The sequence below is a fragment of the Erpetoichthys calabaricus genome, chromosome 1 (genome assembly GCF_900747795.2).
Source record: "Erpetoichthys calabaricus chromosome 1, fErpCal1.3, whole genome shotgun sequence".
NCBI classification, from domain to species: Eukaryota; Metazoa; Chordata; class Cladistia; order Polypteriformes; family Polypteridae; genus Erpetoichthys; species Erpetoichthys calabaricus.
The window spans coordinates 301,203,618-301,223,320 of record NC_041394.2 but is presented as its reverse complement, the minus strand read 5'-3'; the positions used below and the strand labels follow the sequence as shown (position 1 = coordinate 301,223,320).

Below are 19,703 nucleotides of genomic sequence, written 5' to 3'. Positions count from 1 at the left end.
CTCCTTGTACTCTTGTCTACTTTCTGCATCTCTCTGACTATCCCACTTCTTCTTTGCCATCCTCTTCTTCTGTATACTCTCCTGTATTTCCTTATTCCACCACCAGGTTTCCTTTTCCTTCTTCCTCTTTCCAGATGTCACGCCAAGCACCCTTGTTGCTGTCACCCTTACTACATCTGCTGTAGTTTCCCAGCTCTCTGGTAACTCTTCACTGCCACCCAGTGCCTGTCTCACCTTCTCCCTAAACTCGACCTTACAGTCTTCCTTTTTCAACTTCCACCATTTGATCCTTGGCTCTGCCCTCACTCTCTTCCTCTTCTTGATCTCCAACGTCATCCTACAGACCACCATTCTATGCTGCTTAACTACACTTTCCCCAGCCACTACTTTGCAGTCTTCAATCTCCTTCAGATTGACTCTTCTGCAAAGGATGTAATCTACCTGTATGCATCTTCCTCAACTCTTGTATGTCCCCCTATGTTCCTCCCTTTTCTTAAAATATGTATTCACCACAGCCATGTCCATCCTTTTGGCAAAATCCACTATCCTCTGACCTTCTTCATTCCTCTCCTTGACACCATACCTACCCATCAACTCCTCGTCTCCACTGTTCCCTTCACCAACATGCCCATTGAAATCTGCTCCAATCACCAATTTCTGTCCCTTGGGTACACTGTCCATCACTTCATCCAACTCACTCCAAAAATCTTCTTTCTTATCTATTGCACACCCAAATTGCAGGGCATATGCCCTAACAACATTCATCATCACACCTCCAATTTCCAGCTTCGTAATCATTACTCTGCCTGACACTCTTTTCACCTCCAGAACACTCTTGACATACTGTTCCTTTAGAATAACCCCTACTCCATTTCTCCTCCCATCCACCCCATGATAGAACAATTTGAATCCACCTCCGAACCAGCTGGCCTTACTCCCCTTCCATTTAGTCTCTTGCATGCACAATATATCAACCTTCCTTCTCTCCGTCATATCAGCTAACTCTCTCCCCTTACCAGTCATACTGCCAACATTCAAAGTTCCTACCATCAGTTCCACTCTGTTTACTTTCCTCCTCTCCTCCTGCTTCCGGACACGTCTCCCCCCTCTTCTTCTCCTTCTTCTCCTTCGGCCAACAGTAGCCCAATTTCTGCCAGCACCCTGTTGACTAACAGTACTGGTGGCAGTCGTTGTTAACCTGGGGCTCAACCGATCCGGTATGGAAATTTGTATTGTTGTTCCGCATATTGATTTGGCAAAAATTTTACACCGGATGCCCTTCCTGACGTAACCCTCACCATTTATCCAGGCTTGGGACTGGCACGAAGAAACACACTGGTTTGTGCATCCCCTTTCGCTGGGTTTTTACTGACACAGTATATCTTAGCTTAATCTTTTTAAATTCACTTCTCTGATTTGTATTTATTTCTCTGTCCCTGGCCAACTGTTTACTATATTGAAGAAGAATTTTTACCAGAGTAGTCTTGAACTATGTCTCTGTTATTTTTGTGGTTTATCTCAAAAAGACCATTACCAGCATCTCTTGCAATTATAATGACAATAATAAACAAATAAACCTACAAATGTGGGTCTTTTTGTTCTGTTTGCTATACAACACACCTAGAACAAGCCAAAATCTATGGTAAGCATTTTAAAAAATATTAGACCTGATCTTCTGTCACCATTGTGGATCACTGAAACAAAAACTGACCAAAAGGTTCCCAGACAATGGATGCTAGACATTCAACAGCTGATGAGGTGACATAGGCTGGTGAGTTTTGTTTGGACTGGCGAGCTTTGTTGGGCTGAATGGCCTGTTCTTGTCTAGATTGTTCTAATAGGTTTTCATTCATGTATGTTGGTAAGCTAAACTTTTCAAGTAAACCACCATGTTGCTGAAATTTCCATTATTTACTCTGTACAGTACATAATGTAGTAAGCATTAAAGATTTTGTTGTATTTCCTTAGAAATACTACATTAAAAGAGAAACGCTAATAGATAGATAGATAGATAGATAGATAGATAGATAGATAGATAGATAGATAGATAGATAGATAGATAGATAGATAGATAGATACTTTATTAATCCCGATGGGAAATTCACATTCTTCAGCAGCAGCATACTGATACAATAAATAATATTAAATTAAAGAATGATAATAATACAGGTGAAAAAAACAGATAATATGTAGGAGCAACAGCTCCAATTGTTAAATTGTCTAATGTTGCAAAAACTTATGCTTAGTTTAAAAAATGCATCCATTTCTTTTGGCTATTTGTATTATGAGAGGAGGCAATAAAAATGCATATTATCATACAGTAGATGGCAACTGCAGCCCTAGGGGCATACATCATCATTCTTTGCCACATTTTAACCCCTGGTTATCCCTGAGGCAGAACTTCCCATTAAGCAGTTAAAGTCCTTGGACCAGGTTGGTGAGACCATGATGTTGCAGCACTTAGTAGGATTTAAGGAGGTCACAAGCAAGTCAATCAGGAGTCAACCATGGCCAAGGCAAATATGAAAGCAAGGATATAATCTTAAAAAAAGGTGGGGAGCACACCCCATAATCATATGGCCAAAAAGAATGTTGTACTCAAAACACAAGGGCCAATAGTTGAAACCAAAAGAAAATGTAAATAGCAATGGTTAATCTATTAAAGAGTAATGGTGCTGTGCTGAGAGGTTGCCTAAATACTATGGTTAAGTGTCCAAGAGCTCTGGTGACAACATTAGTCCTGTCACAACTAAATCAGTATCAATAACTTAGAGTGTTCACATAACACTGAGTTTAGTATTAGCCTTCATATTAAATAAAAGGCACAAGAAACATTTACTTATTTGGCTGACATCTTCCTCCAAGGTGACTTATAACATTTGTGATACAATTGGTTAAATTTTTTTTGGTATTCCAATTGGAGCACAGGCAGGTCAAGTGACTTTCTCAGGGTCACACAGTGTCAATAGCAGGATTTGAACCTACAACCTCAGCGTTTGAAAGCCAAAGCCTTAGAGGTGAGCTACTAGGCTGCACGATATGAGGTAAGAGGAGAGACTGAAGAAGTTTTCAGTTTAAGAAGTTAGGATGTCATATGACAAAGGATTATAAAATTATAAAGGGAACTGGTATAGTAGAGGCCAGAAGTTATTTTAAAATTAGATCTTCCACAACAACAACAAAGGGGTACTGATAGAAAGTGCTTAAGGGAATTCCTGTAATGTTAGAAAGTATTTTTTCACACAGAGAATAACAGATACAGTACATGACAGGAATGGGCTAGGTCCAAGGTGAGAAATATGGGTCCTAAAGGGTTCTGGGGGACTGGGATCACCATTAGGAGTGTCAAACTCAGATCCTGGAGAGCCACACTGACCACAGATATTCCTTTCAGTCTCTTTCTTAATTAGTTCCTGCTACTAATTGACCATTCTTCTTTTGTCATAATTTTAATTGACTTGCTTTTAAGAGTCAGAACCCTTAATTATTTTTTAACCAGCAACCAAACTATAATGGCATACAAAACAAGCCAATAGATTATATTCAACTTCCACTATGTCAGACTGAGTTCCTTGATGCCCACCATTTTCACTCTACGAGTTGAAGACGGTTCTTTCTGTTTACTAGCCATTTTAAATCTGTCTTTTTGGTGATGTCATTTTACCACACCAAATACTTCAAAATCTGTAACTTTTCTTTTTTCTGAAAGCACCATCAAAATGATTTTTCGGACCACAGCAGATCAAGATTTCCTAGACCTTCACTTTTTTCTTTTGAAATATTTTTTGAAACAAAGATTGTACTCTCATTTGGGGATCATGTCTCAGCTCGCAAGACTACACCAGAGCAGACAGACATTTCCATTTCTCATGCTTCAACCTTCTATCCTGCTGCTGTCCTCTTAGATATCTACTGTTCTACTGACCCTACAAACTGGCAAACACCTGCGAGTTTTCATCTGGCCTTAGGGATAACTGTAGTACTTCACTTCTTGTGGTCTTATCATAAAATGTTGCTATCTGCAGATGGTTAACTTTTATAGTTTCTTGCCTAAAACTCGGAATGTGTGCAAGTTTTTTTTTACTGATTATAATTATTGTTATATCCCAGCATCATTTGGGGAAAAGGCAGGAAACAACCACACATGGAAGGCCAAGTCTTCATGGGGCACACTCTTACATATCAACATCCATACTTACACCAAGCAATTTTAAAACTGTTTATTAACTAAATGTCTTAGAGATGTTGGAGGATACAGGAGAGCTCAGCAAAAAACCACATCAACATGTGGAAAATGTTACTCCACACTGACTATGACAGTCTGGGATTAAAGCTAAAATTGCAGGAGATTTAAAGCAGCTGCCACTGTGCCGGTAAGCATAATGCCTACCCTCTTATACTATGGGTAAGAATATTTAAACACACTCATGTGCAAAATATATATACTTAATTAATTCCTTTTTTAAGCACAGGACTGAGTTAGTAGCTGAATTCACTGGTGCTGCAATCACATGAGACTTAACTTCATTTAGGAAGAAAACACCAATGACAAATAAGATGACTGGCATTCTGCTTAATGCATAAGGGCAACACATGTCTAATCAGTTTTTAGCACCATTCACTGTTGTCCTGGCATAATACAACCTGTCAGGGGTCTTTAAATGGGTTTTATATCCATGTGATGAACGTTCTTTCTAACTTATAACAAAACACTCTGTTATGCGTAATGCAGAGTGACAGAGTGAGCGCAAATTAAAAGAGCATACTAAATCTCAGATCATAAAACAGTATTCAATTTTTAATAGTATTTGACTTGTTGTCTTTTGGTTCCAAAGATGCTGGATTAGTATATGTCTTTTATTTAACATTCCTTTTCACACTTTACCTGTCAACTTAAAGTCATTAAACACTACAAAGGTGATTCTCACTTTTAAAGAGCTTACTGTTCTGCACTGTCATAGCTTGTGTCATTCCATCTGAGTATTTTGTGGTGCTAGAGTTTCGCAAGATGCACGCAGACAGAGCGGCAATTTACAAATGCCAATCAATCTGACAACATGTCTTTTGAACTATGGAAGAAAATAAGAATCCTGATGGTAAGGCTATTTTAGCTAAATAAGTTTTTGGCACATTAGCTTAATATGTACTATATTTTGATCAGTCTGCTGGGTTTCCCACAGTCCTTTTTATAGTCCTCAACCCGGAAGTGCTTCTGTCCCTCAGTCCATGTGATTCCATAACACTTCCAGGTCAGATGAAAACTCTTCTTTTTTTTTCAGCCCGGAAGTACTTCATTTCTTTGGTCCCCTTGACGGGGTAGTACTTCCGGCCTATAACAGAAACACTCGTGCCTCCCTGCAGCGTCCCCTGGCGGCCCCCATGGTATCCAGCAGGGCTGTGCAGCCGAACTCCATTGTCCATAATGCCCTGCGGGAATTCAGGGCACCCCCCATGTTGCAGGGAGGACTCCCTCTAGTGGTCTGGGGGTGCTGGCTGGGATAAACTGCCGGCCATCCCTCACACCACACAACTGTATGGGTTATCTCTGAATATTCTGATTTTTCTCACATAGAGGTTGCACTCATTTATAACTCCAAATTGTCCTGGTTCTGGGGTATGAGTGTATGTACTGCGACAGATGAACTCTCACATATATGGCTGGTTTCTTATGGCCTCGGCTGCTAAAGTAGATCCAGATCGTCCTGTAATATTTTTATTCCAATAAATAAGTTCAGTAATTGAATGAAAAGATGTAGCATGCACTTCCTCTTCTTGATTACAAACAATCTTCTCTGTTGGCTGCGATGGACTGGCACCCTGTCCAGGGTTTGTTCCTGCCTTGCACCCTGGGCTACCTGGGATAGGCTCCAGCAGACCCCCGTGACCCTGCTCAGGACTAAGTGGGTTATTAGACAATGACTGACTGACTGACTTCTCTATTAGAATACTAAAGGTTGTTCTTCAGTGGTTTTCTTCCGTGAAGTAGTTTAGGACCTTGTACAGTGCAGTTAATTGGTTTCAGAGGGCAGAGCTGTTAAACAAAAATAGCACTATACAAGTTGGTAATTTATACCAAATTAACTGATGGGAAAACTAGTGGAGTCAAGTAGTAGCCATTGTTTAACTCAAGGACTACAGCTGAAAGAAAAAAACATTTTTCCAAGGAGTAAGGACCAGAATCACACAGTCCAATATATAAAAGAAAAAAAGAAAGTGAATGCCTCTGCATGATCAGAAGAAGATATATCATCAATGATCCCTAACCAAAGCTTTGGTGAAGCTGCCAAATACACTGAAGTTTGTATTATCCATGTATGCACGTTTTATCGTTCAAGTCTTGGAGAAAAGACATCCCCGCACTATGAGAATTAATGCTCATTCGTATGTGAGGTGGGATTCATCTATGGAGGTTTTAGTAAATTAAGTGAGTAACCTGTTGTTATGTGTATGTTTTACTATTTTCTTCTAAAAAAGGGTACCTGAAACAATAATTATATTTTTGTATTTTGTTTTTAAAAAGTGGTAAAGAAATGGAGATTTGTTTTGCACCTTGTCTACTAAAGTGGTTCCTGAATGAATGTGTAACTAACATCATGTTCGTTTAGATCATTCTCCTTCCTTCACTTCAGTTTTGATTCAGTGTTCCTGTTGAGGGACGCATTGGCAACATACCCAGCTAGACAGAGCTATCCTCGCTTATTAGATATTACTATGGAATTCCCAGAGGCTGCTACACTGGCAGCAATATATAATCCATCCATCCATCCATTATCCAACAATCCCTTCTGTTTATTCTGGATTTTTTCTTGTGTTTTATATCATTGGGCCATACCTGGCACACCTTAAAGCTGCTGTCATATTGTGTGACTTCTGTTCATCTGGTATGTCAGATCATGTTTCCAGACCATGCCAATTTAAACAACTAAAAATCGCTGGCTGTGTTACATTTCCCAACTGAATGCTGAACTTCCAGCACAGTTGTGCTCTCCCCTTTTTATGATAGCCAATAACGTGCTGCCTGACGGAGCCAGCGCTGTATGAAGGGTTAACATGTACGGCAAGTTCGGTTGTAAGCTCGGCCCTTTTTTCTTTTTCCACTCAGCTGTGGTGTGTTAAACAAGACACATCAGACAGACGACAGCTTCTGTTTGGGTTTGTAAGGTCCAAAACGCCCATGTTCATTATTCCTCGTTGCTGCATTATCCATCCATCCATTATCCAACCCACTATATCCTAACTACAGGGTCAAGGGGGTCTGCTGGAGCCAATCCCAGCCAACACAGGGCGCAAGGCAGGAAACAAACCCTGAGCAAGGCGCCAGCCCACTGCAGGGCATACACACACACACCCACACACCAAGCACACACTAGGGACAATTTAGAATCACCAATGCACCTAACCTGCATGTCTTTGGACTATGGGAGGAAACCAGAGTACCCAGAGGAATTGCTGCATCATATACATTGTAAATCTGGATGAGCATTCGTTGGTTGTCATCTCTCATGCACAACAGAATCTGCGCCTATAACTAAAGAAAAATTCAAACCTATGATTTTATCAGAGTGAGTTGCAGACTAGTTGGAGTGAATCTCATGTTATTCATGGCAGCACGCTACCAACTATCTCTGACTTGCTAAGACTGTGTAAATTAAGGCTCTGACTGAAAATCGCTAAATGTCTTCAATGTGACATAGGCTTAACACAAGTTTCTCAGTTGCATCTGAAGTCCATCCATCCATCCATCCTCTTCCGCTTATCCGAGGTCGGGTCACGGGGGCAGCAGCTTGAGCAGAGATGCCCAGACTTCCCTCTCCCCGGCCACTTCTTCTAGCTCTTTCAGGAGAATCCCAAGGTGTTCCCAGGCCAGCCGAGAGACATAGTCCCTCCAGCGTGTCCTGGGTCTTCCCCGGGGCCTCCTCCCGGTTACACGTGCCCGGAACACCTCACCAGGGAGGCGTCCAGGAGGCATCCTGATCAGATGCCCAAGCCACCTCATCTGACTCCTCTCCTCTGCATCTGAAGTGAATGCCTAAAATTCCTCTTAGATTCTCCATTATTGATGATCTCTTTACCCTATGGCAAAATATAGGTCCAACACATTTTTTGGATGTTGTTAACTCTTTATCTGGTTCATTCACGACTTGGGCTTGTCTTGATTTGGTCTTGCCTGGCTCTACTTTTTGTTTATCACTATTGAGTATTTTTGGTTCAACTGATTAGAGTTCAAAATAAGCATCTAAATCAATCTGGACATGAAATATTAATCAATAAACATGAGCCGTAAAGGTTCCCCATCCACAAGAACCACCTGCCATTGCCCACTATCCACTGGCATTTTTAAGTCTCAGTACCCCCATTGCATTCTATAAAGCTAGGAAAGTTGGAGATCATGGAAAACAAATAAACTGCTTCCCATCAAACTAGAATAACAGAGGATCTAATCTAAGTTTCTTCATTATTGTTGAGCTGTTTACTCTATGATAAAAGTTAGGTTCAGCACGTTTCTTAGATGTTTGTCATTCTTTTTCTGGTCCATTCAGGACCTTGGCTTGGCTTGCTCTGGTCTTGCCCAGCTGATTTTTGACCTTTTTCCAGCCTGAATTCAAGCACATTATCTGTATACCTCTCAATCGTGACTGTGACCAACTTCTTAATATGATTCATAATACACAGCTGTTTCAATGTTTTGTTAATGCTAAGGGGTTGTTTTGTTATTATTAGCAGGATTTGCACATGGAAATTTTGACATTTTCCCTTGCTACACATTTTCAACATTGAAAGTGATGTTGCTTTGTTGATAGTTTCTGTTGTACTTAATTTTTGTTGAACTAATTTACCATACTCCATACCTAATCTTGTCTTTTATGGTAACTTACTTACATCCTTAAAATTACAGTTTATTGAAAAAATAATATTATTATTTATTGTCAAATACAAGCTTGAAAGTGTTGCATTTCAATAGACTAATAAATCAGAGTACATATATAAACTTTTGCAGTATAAAATAACATTTCAATATAATTGAACGTTTTACAGAAATGCGTTATTTAGCTAAGTTTAAATGTCAGGGTGTTATAGAAAGCAGGCAAAGGTAACATGTAAATAGTGTGACAAATGAATTTTTCCCATTGTATTTTTTATATAGTTGTGGCTTGGGATGCCAGCTTGGTACGTGGCAGCCTGTCGAGCTAATGTAAAAAGTGGAGCCATCATGTCAGCACTCTCAGACACTGAGATCCAGAGGGAAATTGGAATCAGCAACCCACTGCATCGCCTCAAGTTACGGTTAGCAATCCAAGAGATGGTGTCATTAACCAGCCCTTCTGCACCTCCAACCTCCAGAACAGTAAGTCACACTTTTTTATTTCTGTGTTATCTGCTGTATTTTAACACTTTCTCAAAGACATCAGACCTTAGTGATAACAAGTTTTGATAAAAAGAGCCTGACATGCTCCCATAAAGTATAAACGAGACAATCAGACTTTGAACCGATGCACGGGCCTAGGGGGAGAATGGCATATTTGGCATACAAAGATCAACTATTCCATAATCATAGGTGGGTGGGTCAGAGTGAAGAGTAGTAGATTTATATAACAGAAACATAATAAAGGTAAATCTGAATAATGATTTGAAAATGTTTGTGAGTTAATCAAGGACAATTGTAGTATGTTCTTTAGGCTTAGCAATATCAAGTATTTTTAGTTAAAAAAAAAAGCATGTAAATCAACGTGGACTTCAAATATAAGTTATTAATCAATAAACATAAGCTGTAAAGATTCCCCATATACAGGAACCAGCAGCTGTTGCCCACTATCCACTGGCACTATTGAGCCTTAGTACCCCTATTACGGACTGTAAAGCTAGGAAAGTTGGTGATCATGGGAAGCAAATAAACACTAAACAGCTTTTAACATTATGTATAAAAACACAGCACATTCTTCCAGTAATTTACAATAATTCAGATATAATAGCATTATGGATAAGACACTGGAGATAATTCACTTCCTACGTCCCATTGACCATCTCTGAGCAGTTACATAACCTGCCTCTGCTCCAAATGTTAAAAGTATCTGGAAACCGATCCTGACTTTGTAAGTTGCCCTGGATGAGGGTGTCAGTTAATTATATGATAATAATTCTTCATTTTCAGTAGAGTTAAGCACGTTTGTATTAGTCAACAGGTGTTACTTTATTAACTTTAAAAAACATACTATTTGAATAGTTTCAGAGTTTTATTCTGAGCAGCTGCATAAGTGATTTCATTTTCCAGAAAGCAGGGCTACCCTCTTAGTCCTGACACCATGGCACAGTGTTTACAGTATGTCTACTGTCTCAGCTAGAACACTGTCATTTGCCCATTTAGCTGGTGTTTGCATCATCTTTTTTCCTGACAGCCCTCTTTCCTAAATCCTGATTTGCTCAGATTAGGTTAATTGGTTCCTTTCAATTATCCTAGCATTAGTTAATGTGGCAGTTTTTTGACTGACACTCCATCCATAGTAGATTCCTGCAGGATATATTGCCTACAACCTTGAATTCTAATAAAATGAAAATGAATGAATGAATGATTAGAGTTCTGTCTTGTTAGCCTTGAAGGTGAGTGTCTGTAGACGTGTTAAGGTAAAGGATAAATGTGAATGTGTGGAGTAGGGAGGATTTTTTTCCCCACATTTAATTTCAGGCAAGTTTTAGTACTGGTTTTTGCCATTTTGTGTAGTTACTGTATTTCTCAGCAGATGTTAATTGTTCCAGGTCTTTAGAATTATTGGATGCAGTGCTCATTTTGTTTTGCCTTACAGATACTGTATGTTTGTTTAATAATTAACACTGTTTGATAGTTACAAGGATAAAAAAGCATAACAGATAATAACTTACAGAAAAGAAGATTTTTTCAGGATGTTTGCTGCAGTAGTTCTGTGTTTCACAATATTTTACACTTTAATAGAGAACTTAATTTAGAAATTCTTCCAGTATACTAGGAGGCAAAATCCATCAGGCAACTATACCCAATATGGAAAAGCAATACATTATGAACTATACGTACATTCATCTGTCCATATTCTAAACCAATTTAGCCCATTTTACGGTCCTGAGGAACAGGCCCACAGCAGAAGATACATCTTTACTAGGAACCAAATGCCCCTGCTCACTTCCACCATTCCCATTTTGACTGAGCAATTGACACAACCAGTTTGAGACAAATTATCAGGGAAGGGGAGAATATGCAAACTCCACACTGAGAGTGGCCAGACCAGGATTTGTACCTTTAGTGAAGCAGCAGTGTTCACTACTACTCCTCTGATTCATTTTACTAACGGAAATTCATATAAATTTCAAAATGTTATTAAAAGGAAAACGTGACATCAGTCCTAAACTCAGTAATGATAGATAGACAGACAGACAGTCCGTCAGTAATTAAGTAAGTACAATATTTGTACCTAAGGGTAGTAACTATTTGAGACTAATTTTTGTGACACCTCGTGTAGTTGGAATGTGGACAGCAAACTAACTACATGCAACATTATCCATATTCAATTTTTTCCAAACAATTTTGCTCAAAATTAGGTATTATAGATTTCAAGATCTTATGGGTAATCATTAAATTATTTTAAAAGATTACTGAATGTATTTTGCAAACTTTAGAAAGTAGATATGAGAATGTCATGTTATGTTATATGCTATCGGCAGCACAGTGGTTAGTGATGTTGCCTCATAGCTCCAGAGTCCTGGATTAGAAATTATGCTCCTGTGCCAGTGTGGATTTTACTCTCACAGCCCAAAAAAGTTCTTTTCGGCTTAATTAGTTACTCTTACTTACCATAATTTGAGACGGCATGGGCGTGTGTGTATTGTAGTCCACTATAAAGGAGTTTGATTCACGTCTTGTTTCCTTAGGATGCTCTAATAAGCATAGACCTCTTCAGGCCTTGGACTGCTTAAACACAACAGAAAATAGATAGGAGGAAGTTTTTTTCAAAGTATGGAAAAATATATATACTGAATATCTTTAACAATGATAGCTCAGTGGTTAGTGCTATCACCTTATGCCTCAAGAGTCCTGGATTTGAGTCCCTTGCCTGGGCATTTGTCCTGTGTGGGTTTTGCATTTTCACCCCATCACTCTCACATCCCAAAGACGCGTGGGATTTCAAATTTGTGTGTATGTCTTGGCTCTGATTGGTTGGTTTCTACCTTTCATCCAATGACCCTGAACTGGATTAGGTGAGTTTAAACGTTGTTTGTATGACATATTGTTTAACAAAATGCAGCACTTTCTCTACCTGTCCTTCTTTTAATCCTGTTGAGAATTGCAAAGAACTGAATTTTGGAACAAAAGACCGGTGTTTTCATTCAGCCATGTATAGTGTATGATTTGTAAATCTTTAGCATAGATTAGCAGAAGCAACATGAAATGACGTCTGAATGGTTTTTGATATTTTTGTTTTCCCCAAAATGATAAATGATCAGGACACCTTTAAGTTGTAAACTGTGGATTTTTTTATTGTTACATGTATGACAACAATTGCATTTTTGTAATTATAACAAAATAGAGAAAAAACAAAACGTTCATTTGTTTTAAGATAATGCCAAAGCTGAACTTTCCATGTTTGTTTAATGTTTAAAAAACAGCATGCAAACATGAAGCCTTTCTAATATGACTTTATGATCACAGCTGAGGCTTTCAGTATAATTATTTTTAGCAAAATTAGGAATTTGCTTCCTGCAAACAAAGATAAAAATCTCCTAAAGAAACATAAAGCAAATTGTCTTTTATGAGTAAAATTAAAGAAGTAGCATCTAATAAGGTAGTTTGATAAGGATGCTGTCATAGTGTATGTCTTCTTCAGTATACAGGAGTGGTATTGTTACCGAAATGGGCCATTATAACCACTTGAGTATGGCCAAGCCTTATCCACATTATTATTTTTTATTATCCATGCAATCATCCATTTGCATTGTGGGAAATCACTTGGAAATCTCCCCACTGCCTCTTATTTAGAGAAAGAAATTGTTATAAATGATTACAAGGACCATTAAAAACAGCAAGGCATCTGGCTAGCTATAAAGGACACATCTGGCATGCTAGTTAAAAATGTGTTAATATGTGATCACTCCTGATAAGTAACAGAAAATGACTGAAGTGTTACATATTCTATTCATTGCAACACCTCATTGTTAATTTCAGGTATTTTAAGTTATTTGAGAGTATATCTTGTTAGATATAATGATTGTGCATTTGTACACAATAAATGCTTTCATGAACGCCATCGAGGCATTGACATTGGTTAAGAAGGAAAATGTTAGTCAGCTACATTTCCTTTTTTATGATCATATAAGCAGTGGGTGGCACAGTGGTTAGCAGTGAACTGAATTACAAAGCTCCAGAAGACTGGCTTTAAATCCTGGCCTGGTCTCAGTCTGGTTGGACTCTGCATGTTCTCCAGTGTCTATGTGAGTTTTTCTCCAGAGGTTCCATTGTCCTCCCACATCTCACAGACATGCATATTAGATTAACTGCCTTTTCACACAACTGGTGCATTGCCCTGCTACTACTTAGATACACTTCTTCTCACTGTGCCACTAAATTGAATTGAACAGGTTTTAGTAAATGTGTGGAGGAATGGTATATAAATATAAAGCGATATGCTTCTTCTCACTGTGGCACTAAATTGAATTAAACAAGTTTTAGTAAATGTGTGGAGGAATGATATATAATTTAAGTGAATGGACGCTTGAGGGCGCTGTTGCCCTGTGAAAACCAACAGACAGATGCAGACACAGGTTTAAAAGCACCAAGAAGTATTTTAATTTTCTTCCTAATCAGTGCCTCCAAAGCACCACAGCCACAATAAACACACAATGAATAAACAATTCTCCTCTCCTCCCAGCAGCTCTGTCACATTCCCTACCAACTCCAGCTCGCTTGCTGGGTCTCCACCAGTCCTTTATATAGTCCTTGACCCGGAAGTGCTTCTCCTCTTCTGTTCACGTGACTTGTCAGCACTTCCAGGTCAGATGGAGAATTACATTTTTCTTCAGCCCGGAAGTTCTTCTGTCCTTCCGTCCCCATGACTTGGGAGTACTTCCGGGCTGTATTGGAAACCGAAATCCCCTTGTCTTCCTGCAGTGTCCCCTGGCGACACCCACTGTACCCAGCAGGGCTGTGAAGCTGAACTCCATCTCCCATAATGCCCTGCGGGATTCTGGGGTACCACTATTTTGCAGGGAAGTCACCATCTAGTGTCCTGGTGGTTTGGGGATTTTGTTTTTAATGATCCAATGTGCTAGTCTGGTGTATCTCTATTAGTAAAGTATTCCAGATTTTTGGTGCATAACAGCATCACCACTTATTCAATATTTGGCTCTTGGAATAATAAGCAGACCTCTATTAGATGTTCTAAGGTTACAACTTAAAATGTAGGGGGGGCAGGCACTCCAAAATTGAGGAAGGATCGAGATTGTTTAATGCTTTATATACCATTAGTAGTATTTTAAAATAAATTCTAAATGACACAGGAAACCAATGTAATGGTGCTAAAACTGGTGAGATGTGCTCAAAGAAGAGAGCCTCCCCTGGAACAAAGTAATAATTGTGCTTTTTTGTACAAATATTCCTTGCTATATTTGAGATAAATCTTATATAACTATTTTCATCATAAAGTAAAACCAGCAAGCCCATAATTTCTTAACTTTTACTGTCATTTTCTCTCTTTTGTGACATCTGTGTGCATTAATAATTGTCCATTTGTCTGGGAACTTGGGAGCTTGTTTTATCTCCATATAAAATCTGTTTCCTTTATTTTATTTGTTTTCTTTGTCAGAATCATGACAAGAAGTACACATATCTGTTCTTCATCATACCCTACAATCATGGCCAAGAAAAATATGTTTTTCCTTTATTATCTCAAAATCAATTCCATCTCTTTCCATCTAAAGCTTTTAATGCCCTATGCCGGATATGGAACACGTTACCATGTAGCATTTTAAATAGTAGTACTTTGGTGAACTTCACACTTCAACTTGATGTGATTTCAGAGAATTTAGAATTGATGGGCCTAGTCTGATTGAATGGCCTTGTCAAAATTGTTTTAATCTTCCAATGTTCCAATAAAATACTATTATACACTGTATTTTAAAGATTAGATCTTCGCCTATCCTCAAATTTCAGACAGCAATACAGTAAGTGTGGTATAATCATAAGTAATGAAATAGAGTCTCTCTTGCTTAAACGTCTAAAATAATGTGTACTGGTACACTCTGTGAATAAGATGTTCTGTATCTAAACAGCTCCTCATTTCAGCAAATGATGATCCTTAACAACTTGGTTTATTTATTGTGTGCTCCTACTCTGCACTTAGCTTAGAATGCAAGTATTCACTTTACATTGCCAGGTCATGTACTTATATTTTGTTCAATAAAATTGTATTTTATGTTCTAGTGATCAAATAAAACATATAGTGCCATAAACTGGTATTGTTTATACATTTGAAGCTTTCAGAACTTCAGTTTTACTGGCACATACTTTACTAGCAACACTAAAAAAAAGCACACATAGCATTTAGACGTACTGCTGCTGTTAAGGTATTATCCCTTCATTCAATTTTGAATTCCCATATTAACTCTCCCACAGATGCAAATATCCATGGGATTACTTCCACCAAAGGGTGTTTCTGGCCCCTAAATGAAGTGCCGACAGAGCATGGGATGAATTTGCATCCAGAATGACTTGTTCTCAGCCCTTATCAGGAGATTCACCCTGGGACAGGGTGGAAAAGGTTTCATCAGCCCCATCGCATAGCAGACTTCTAGACTGTGGAAATAGACTAGGATACAGAAAATCAGGATCATTTTTCTTTAAGGGTCTCAAGGGAAGCAGTGTGTTGTGATTGTCAAGGAACTCCTGACATCGTTATATATGGTATCCCCCTACTCAGAGCTCATGGCAGAATCAAGTGGCAAAGGGGAGAGTGCAGTCGAAAAAGCGATGAAGAATAAGTATTGAGGTTTTGGAAGGTATTCAAATGGAAAAAACATATTTCTGTTAGAAGTGGAAAGTATGGGTCAACACAAAAGTTGTTTTTTATTTCCTCTTGTTGCATGGCCCATGTTTGTTTTATACATTTTTTGGCATATTTTGTTCTGATATAAATTAATGAGACTAGTACACTATCTAGAGTACAGTATTTCCTGCCTACATCTCAGTGCTGCTACCACAGCATTTGATTCCCCATGACTCAGAATTCATATTTAGCAGGTTCAGTAATTCAGGAGATGGATGGATGAGAGAATGAATGTGCATACCCTGTATATAGTTTTTTGTCTAAATTCAGTGTTACTTCCTTTGTTAAAATTAATTTTACTTAGCATTATCTTCGAAAATATTGATCAAGTACTTCTTCACTACTTCTTGTCAAAGAGCTCAAAAATCAGAACCCAATTTCATTACCCAGCTTCATCTGTCTGTTAACTAATCACAGTCTTAACTAATCACAGTCTTAACCTCCGTCTCTCTGTAGCTCATTTCATTATCAATATTCCTATAGTGTGTTTACTTTTCTAATCAATAAAATGCTTTTATTAAATTTGTTTCCACTAATATGCAGTTAATGAAACTTACATACAATACAATTCCCTCCAGGAATGGTGGGAGTGATTCTGTTCTGTTTATGATGTTATTAACACTGTTGACTTATAGTGGTGCTGCCTTTCTTCTTTAATACTGCTTACCTCCTTTGGATTGTTCCTGTTCCACTGTGGGTCCTGTTTCTTTAGCCCTCTGGCAATGTGTGGGTGACCCACGAGGAAATGGAAAACCTAACAGCTCCAACAAAAGCGGTTAGTGGTGCTTTCTTTTCTTTATTCGCTGCATGACTGTTGTGTGGTGCAGTACAGCATGTAGTGATGCTTTCTTTGTTGTCTTGCCTGTAGTGTTGTGTTTAATGATGTGCTATTTATGATTATAACAAATTATCTAAAAACTAAATGTTGCTGATAATGCATACATAATGTTTAAGCAACGCCATCTTTCTACTATAATGTGATGTATAACATTTTAATCACATAAACTGTGAGTACTATCAACCATGATATTAGGTCATAAGCCCAAAAACCAAGAGGGTTAAAACATCCTCAGTCTACCTAACTTTAAAAGGGTAGGCAAATGATCACAATCTACTGAAATAGCAAGCATTGGGGGTGTTATATATTAATATTATGGATCAAAAACTAATTATAATATTTAGAAGTCCATCAAGCTCGGAGCAAATTAAAATTTCTCTCTGCATTTCAAAAGTGAGAATGATATCTTAAAATAAACAAACATTTCCACAAATACATATTTTGTTAAAAAGTGATAATTACTTATAGGAGGGTATAATTATGAGGTACTGTTGCTGAAATACACCTTAACCACATAACAAGGAAAAACTGTACTTCACACTACTGGAGTCCAGCTGTGTGTAAAATCAGACCTGGAGGGACTACAATGTTTATTTGCTATCAGTACCGTCAATCAGTGAGAAATTGTTGGTCGGGATTGAAGTCAATAGTTACATAGGTTTGTGCTATGCCACTTACTCAAATGTTCCTCAATGTTTGAGTGTCTTTATTTTGTAAATCGTATTACTTCACAGTTGTATTATTATTTTAACACTGCTGACTACACTATACAGTAATTAGTGTAACCATACACTACTAAAGTTTTAGAACACCTTAGTTTTTCCAGTTTTTCTTCAAATTGAATCAGTTGAAATGTAATGAATGACGTAAAATGGTGAAAAGGTAAGCTGTAAACTGCCAGAGGTTTAAATTTAAAGTTTAGGTCAGCAAAAACTGAAAAAAGGAAAATTCAGAATATTACAAATAGGCCCTTTTCAGTGAACATATAATAGGTTACAATGTACAGATGTTTGCAGCAATTAAGTAAATTACGATTTGCAAGTTGAAGCAAACAGTTTGCACAGGTGTCCCAACTTCTGTTGATTACTTAAAAAACCCTCTGTCTGTCTTAAAGCAGAGCTGGAACAGACTGTGTTACTATACCCTCTGAAGTACTACTTGGACAATATTACACCGTAAATAGTTGCAAATTCCAGTGATAATGGCAAGAAAACAACAATTAACAAATAAAATGAGACAGAGCATTATAATCCTTAGAAGTGTAGGCCTTTCATTTAGAGAAATTACAAAAAAAATCAAAGTGTCAGTGAGTACAATGCCCTACACAATCCAAAGACATCTGGAAATTGTAAGAAACTCTGATAGGAAGAGATTTGGTAGACCCAAAATCAAGACACACTTCTGAGGGTGACCAGGCGCCTCATAGCACAAAAGCATGCCAGCACAATTCTTATCTATCTATCTATCTATCTATCTATCTATCTATCTATCTATCTATCTATCTATCTATCTATCTATCTATCTATCTATCTATCTATCTATAAAAATCTCAATTAATTTTCTAATTTGCTATAATAAATTTGCAGCTTAGATTTAACAAAGGAATAGAGAATAACTATGGTTTCTTGTTTTAAAATTTCTTCATAATTTTCTTGTTTAGGCTACAGCGCTTTGAGTACTGAGAAAAGCGCTATATTAATGTAATGAATTATTATTATTAAATTAAATTGTAAACTTATACAGTATAATGAAAGGCCTTTCTAGCTTAGTTTTTGCATATATCAGTTTGTTGTTTTGAGCTCCAATAAGCTGAACTATTCAATGGAGAAATTCAATTAGGTATTTGTGACCCGAAGATAATTAAAATGCTAATCCCTTAGACAGTTAAGTGAAATTGTACATTACTTTGTCATGGTTCTTCTTCATTGAAATCAGAAACCTCCTTGCAATAGGCTAAAATCAAAGCTATTCATAACCGGTTAATTTGTTATTCCAATGTATCAGCAACTCTGTAAGTTTCTAGCATGTAATTACGTTTGTAATGCATTCCCATAAACATTCAGCTTCATTTTAAATGCATTGTGGTGTATCAATATTGACTTGTTTTAAATGATTTGGAGACAAAGATAGTGTATGGGTAGATGAGCTGCCAAAGGACTAATAGAAAATATATCAGGCCTGGGTTTCTTAATCTGATTAATAAATTAAAATTACAAATGTAATGGTTAGATTTTTTGTAAGTGTGATTTCCTGGAGTTTACTATGTTAAACGGAACTGATAAAATGTAACATGTACAAGTCCATCAACACACATGTAACATTACACTGATATAGTGAGACTAGTGCAACAAACAGCTTCCTCAACTTGCTATCTATCTATCTATCTATCTATCTATCTATCTATCTATCTATCTATCTATCTATCTATCTATCTATCTATCTATCTATCTATCTATCTATCTATCTATCTATCTATCTATCTATCTATCTATCTATCTATCTATCTATCTATCTATCTATCTATCTATCCTTCATGTATTTATAGGATCTCAGTCTGTTTTAATCACTCTGTGACTGGCCTCCCTTTATGTTGCAGCTTTTGATTTTTAAATTAAAATTTAAGGGTTTTGTATAAGAAGAGGAATGTGTGGAAATGAATGAGAGGAGCTTTAAGGGGAGAGACATCTTCATGATGCAAGTGCGGTATTGTTAATCAGTTCTCCCAGATTGTTTTTTTAATTTTAATTTACTGGAATCCTGCCAGTACACCCCAGAGTGGTACTTGTAGACTACTCCTAACATAA

General features: G+C 37.6%; 1 protein-coding gene across 7 annotated transcripts in view; it reads left to right on the top strand.

Moving 5' to 3' along the window:
* The window catches only part of ppfia2 (PTPRF interacting protein alpha 2), a 960,214-nt gene that overhangs the window by 892,474 nt on the left and 48,037 nt on the right, over window positions 1-19,703 (top strand). For 5 of the 7 annotated variants that reach the window (XM_051919713.1, XM_051919703.1, XM_028817181.2 and 2 more), the window contains 2 exons: window positions 9,146-9,346; window positions 16,774-16,836. In XM_051919713.1, coding sequence (XP_051775673.1) covers window positions 9,146-9,346; window positions 16,774-16,836 — 264 coding nt within the window. The remainder of the gene's footprint in view (window positions 1-9,145; window positions 9,347-16,773; window positions 16,837-19,703) is intronic. The other 2 variants (XM_051919721.1, XM_051919727.1) reach the window with 1 other exon arrangement.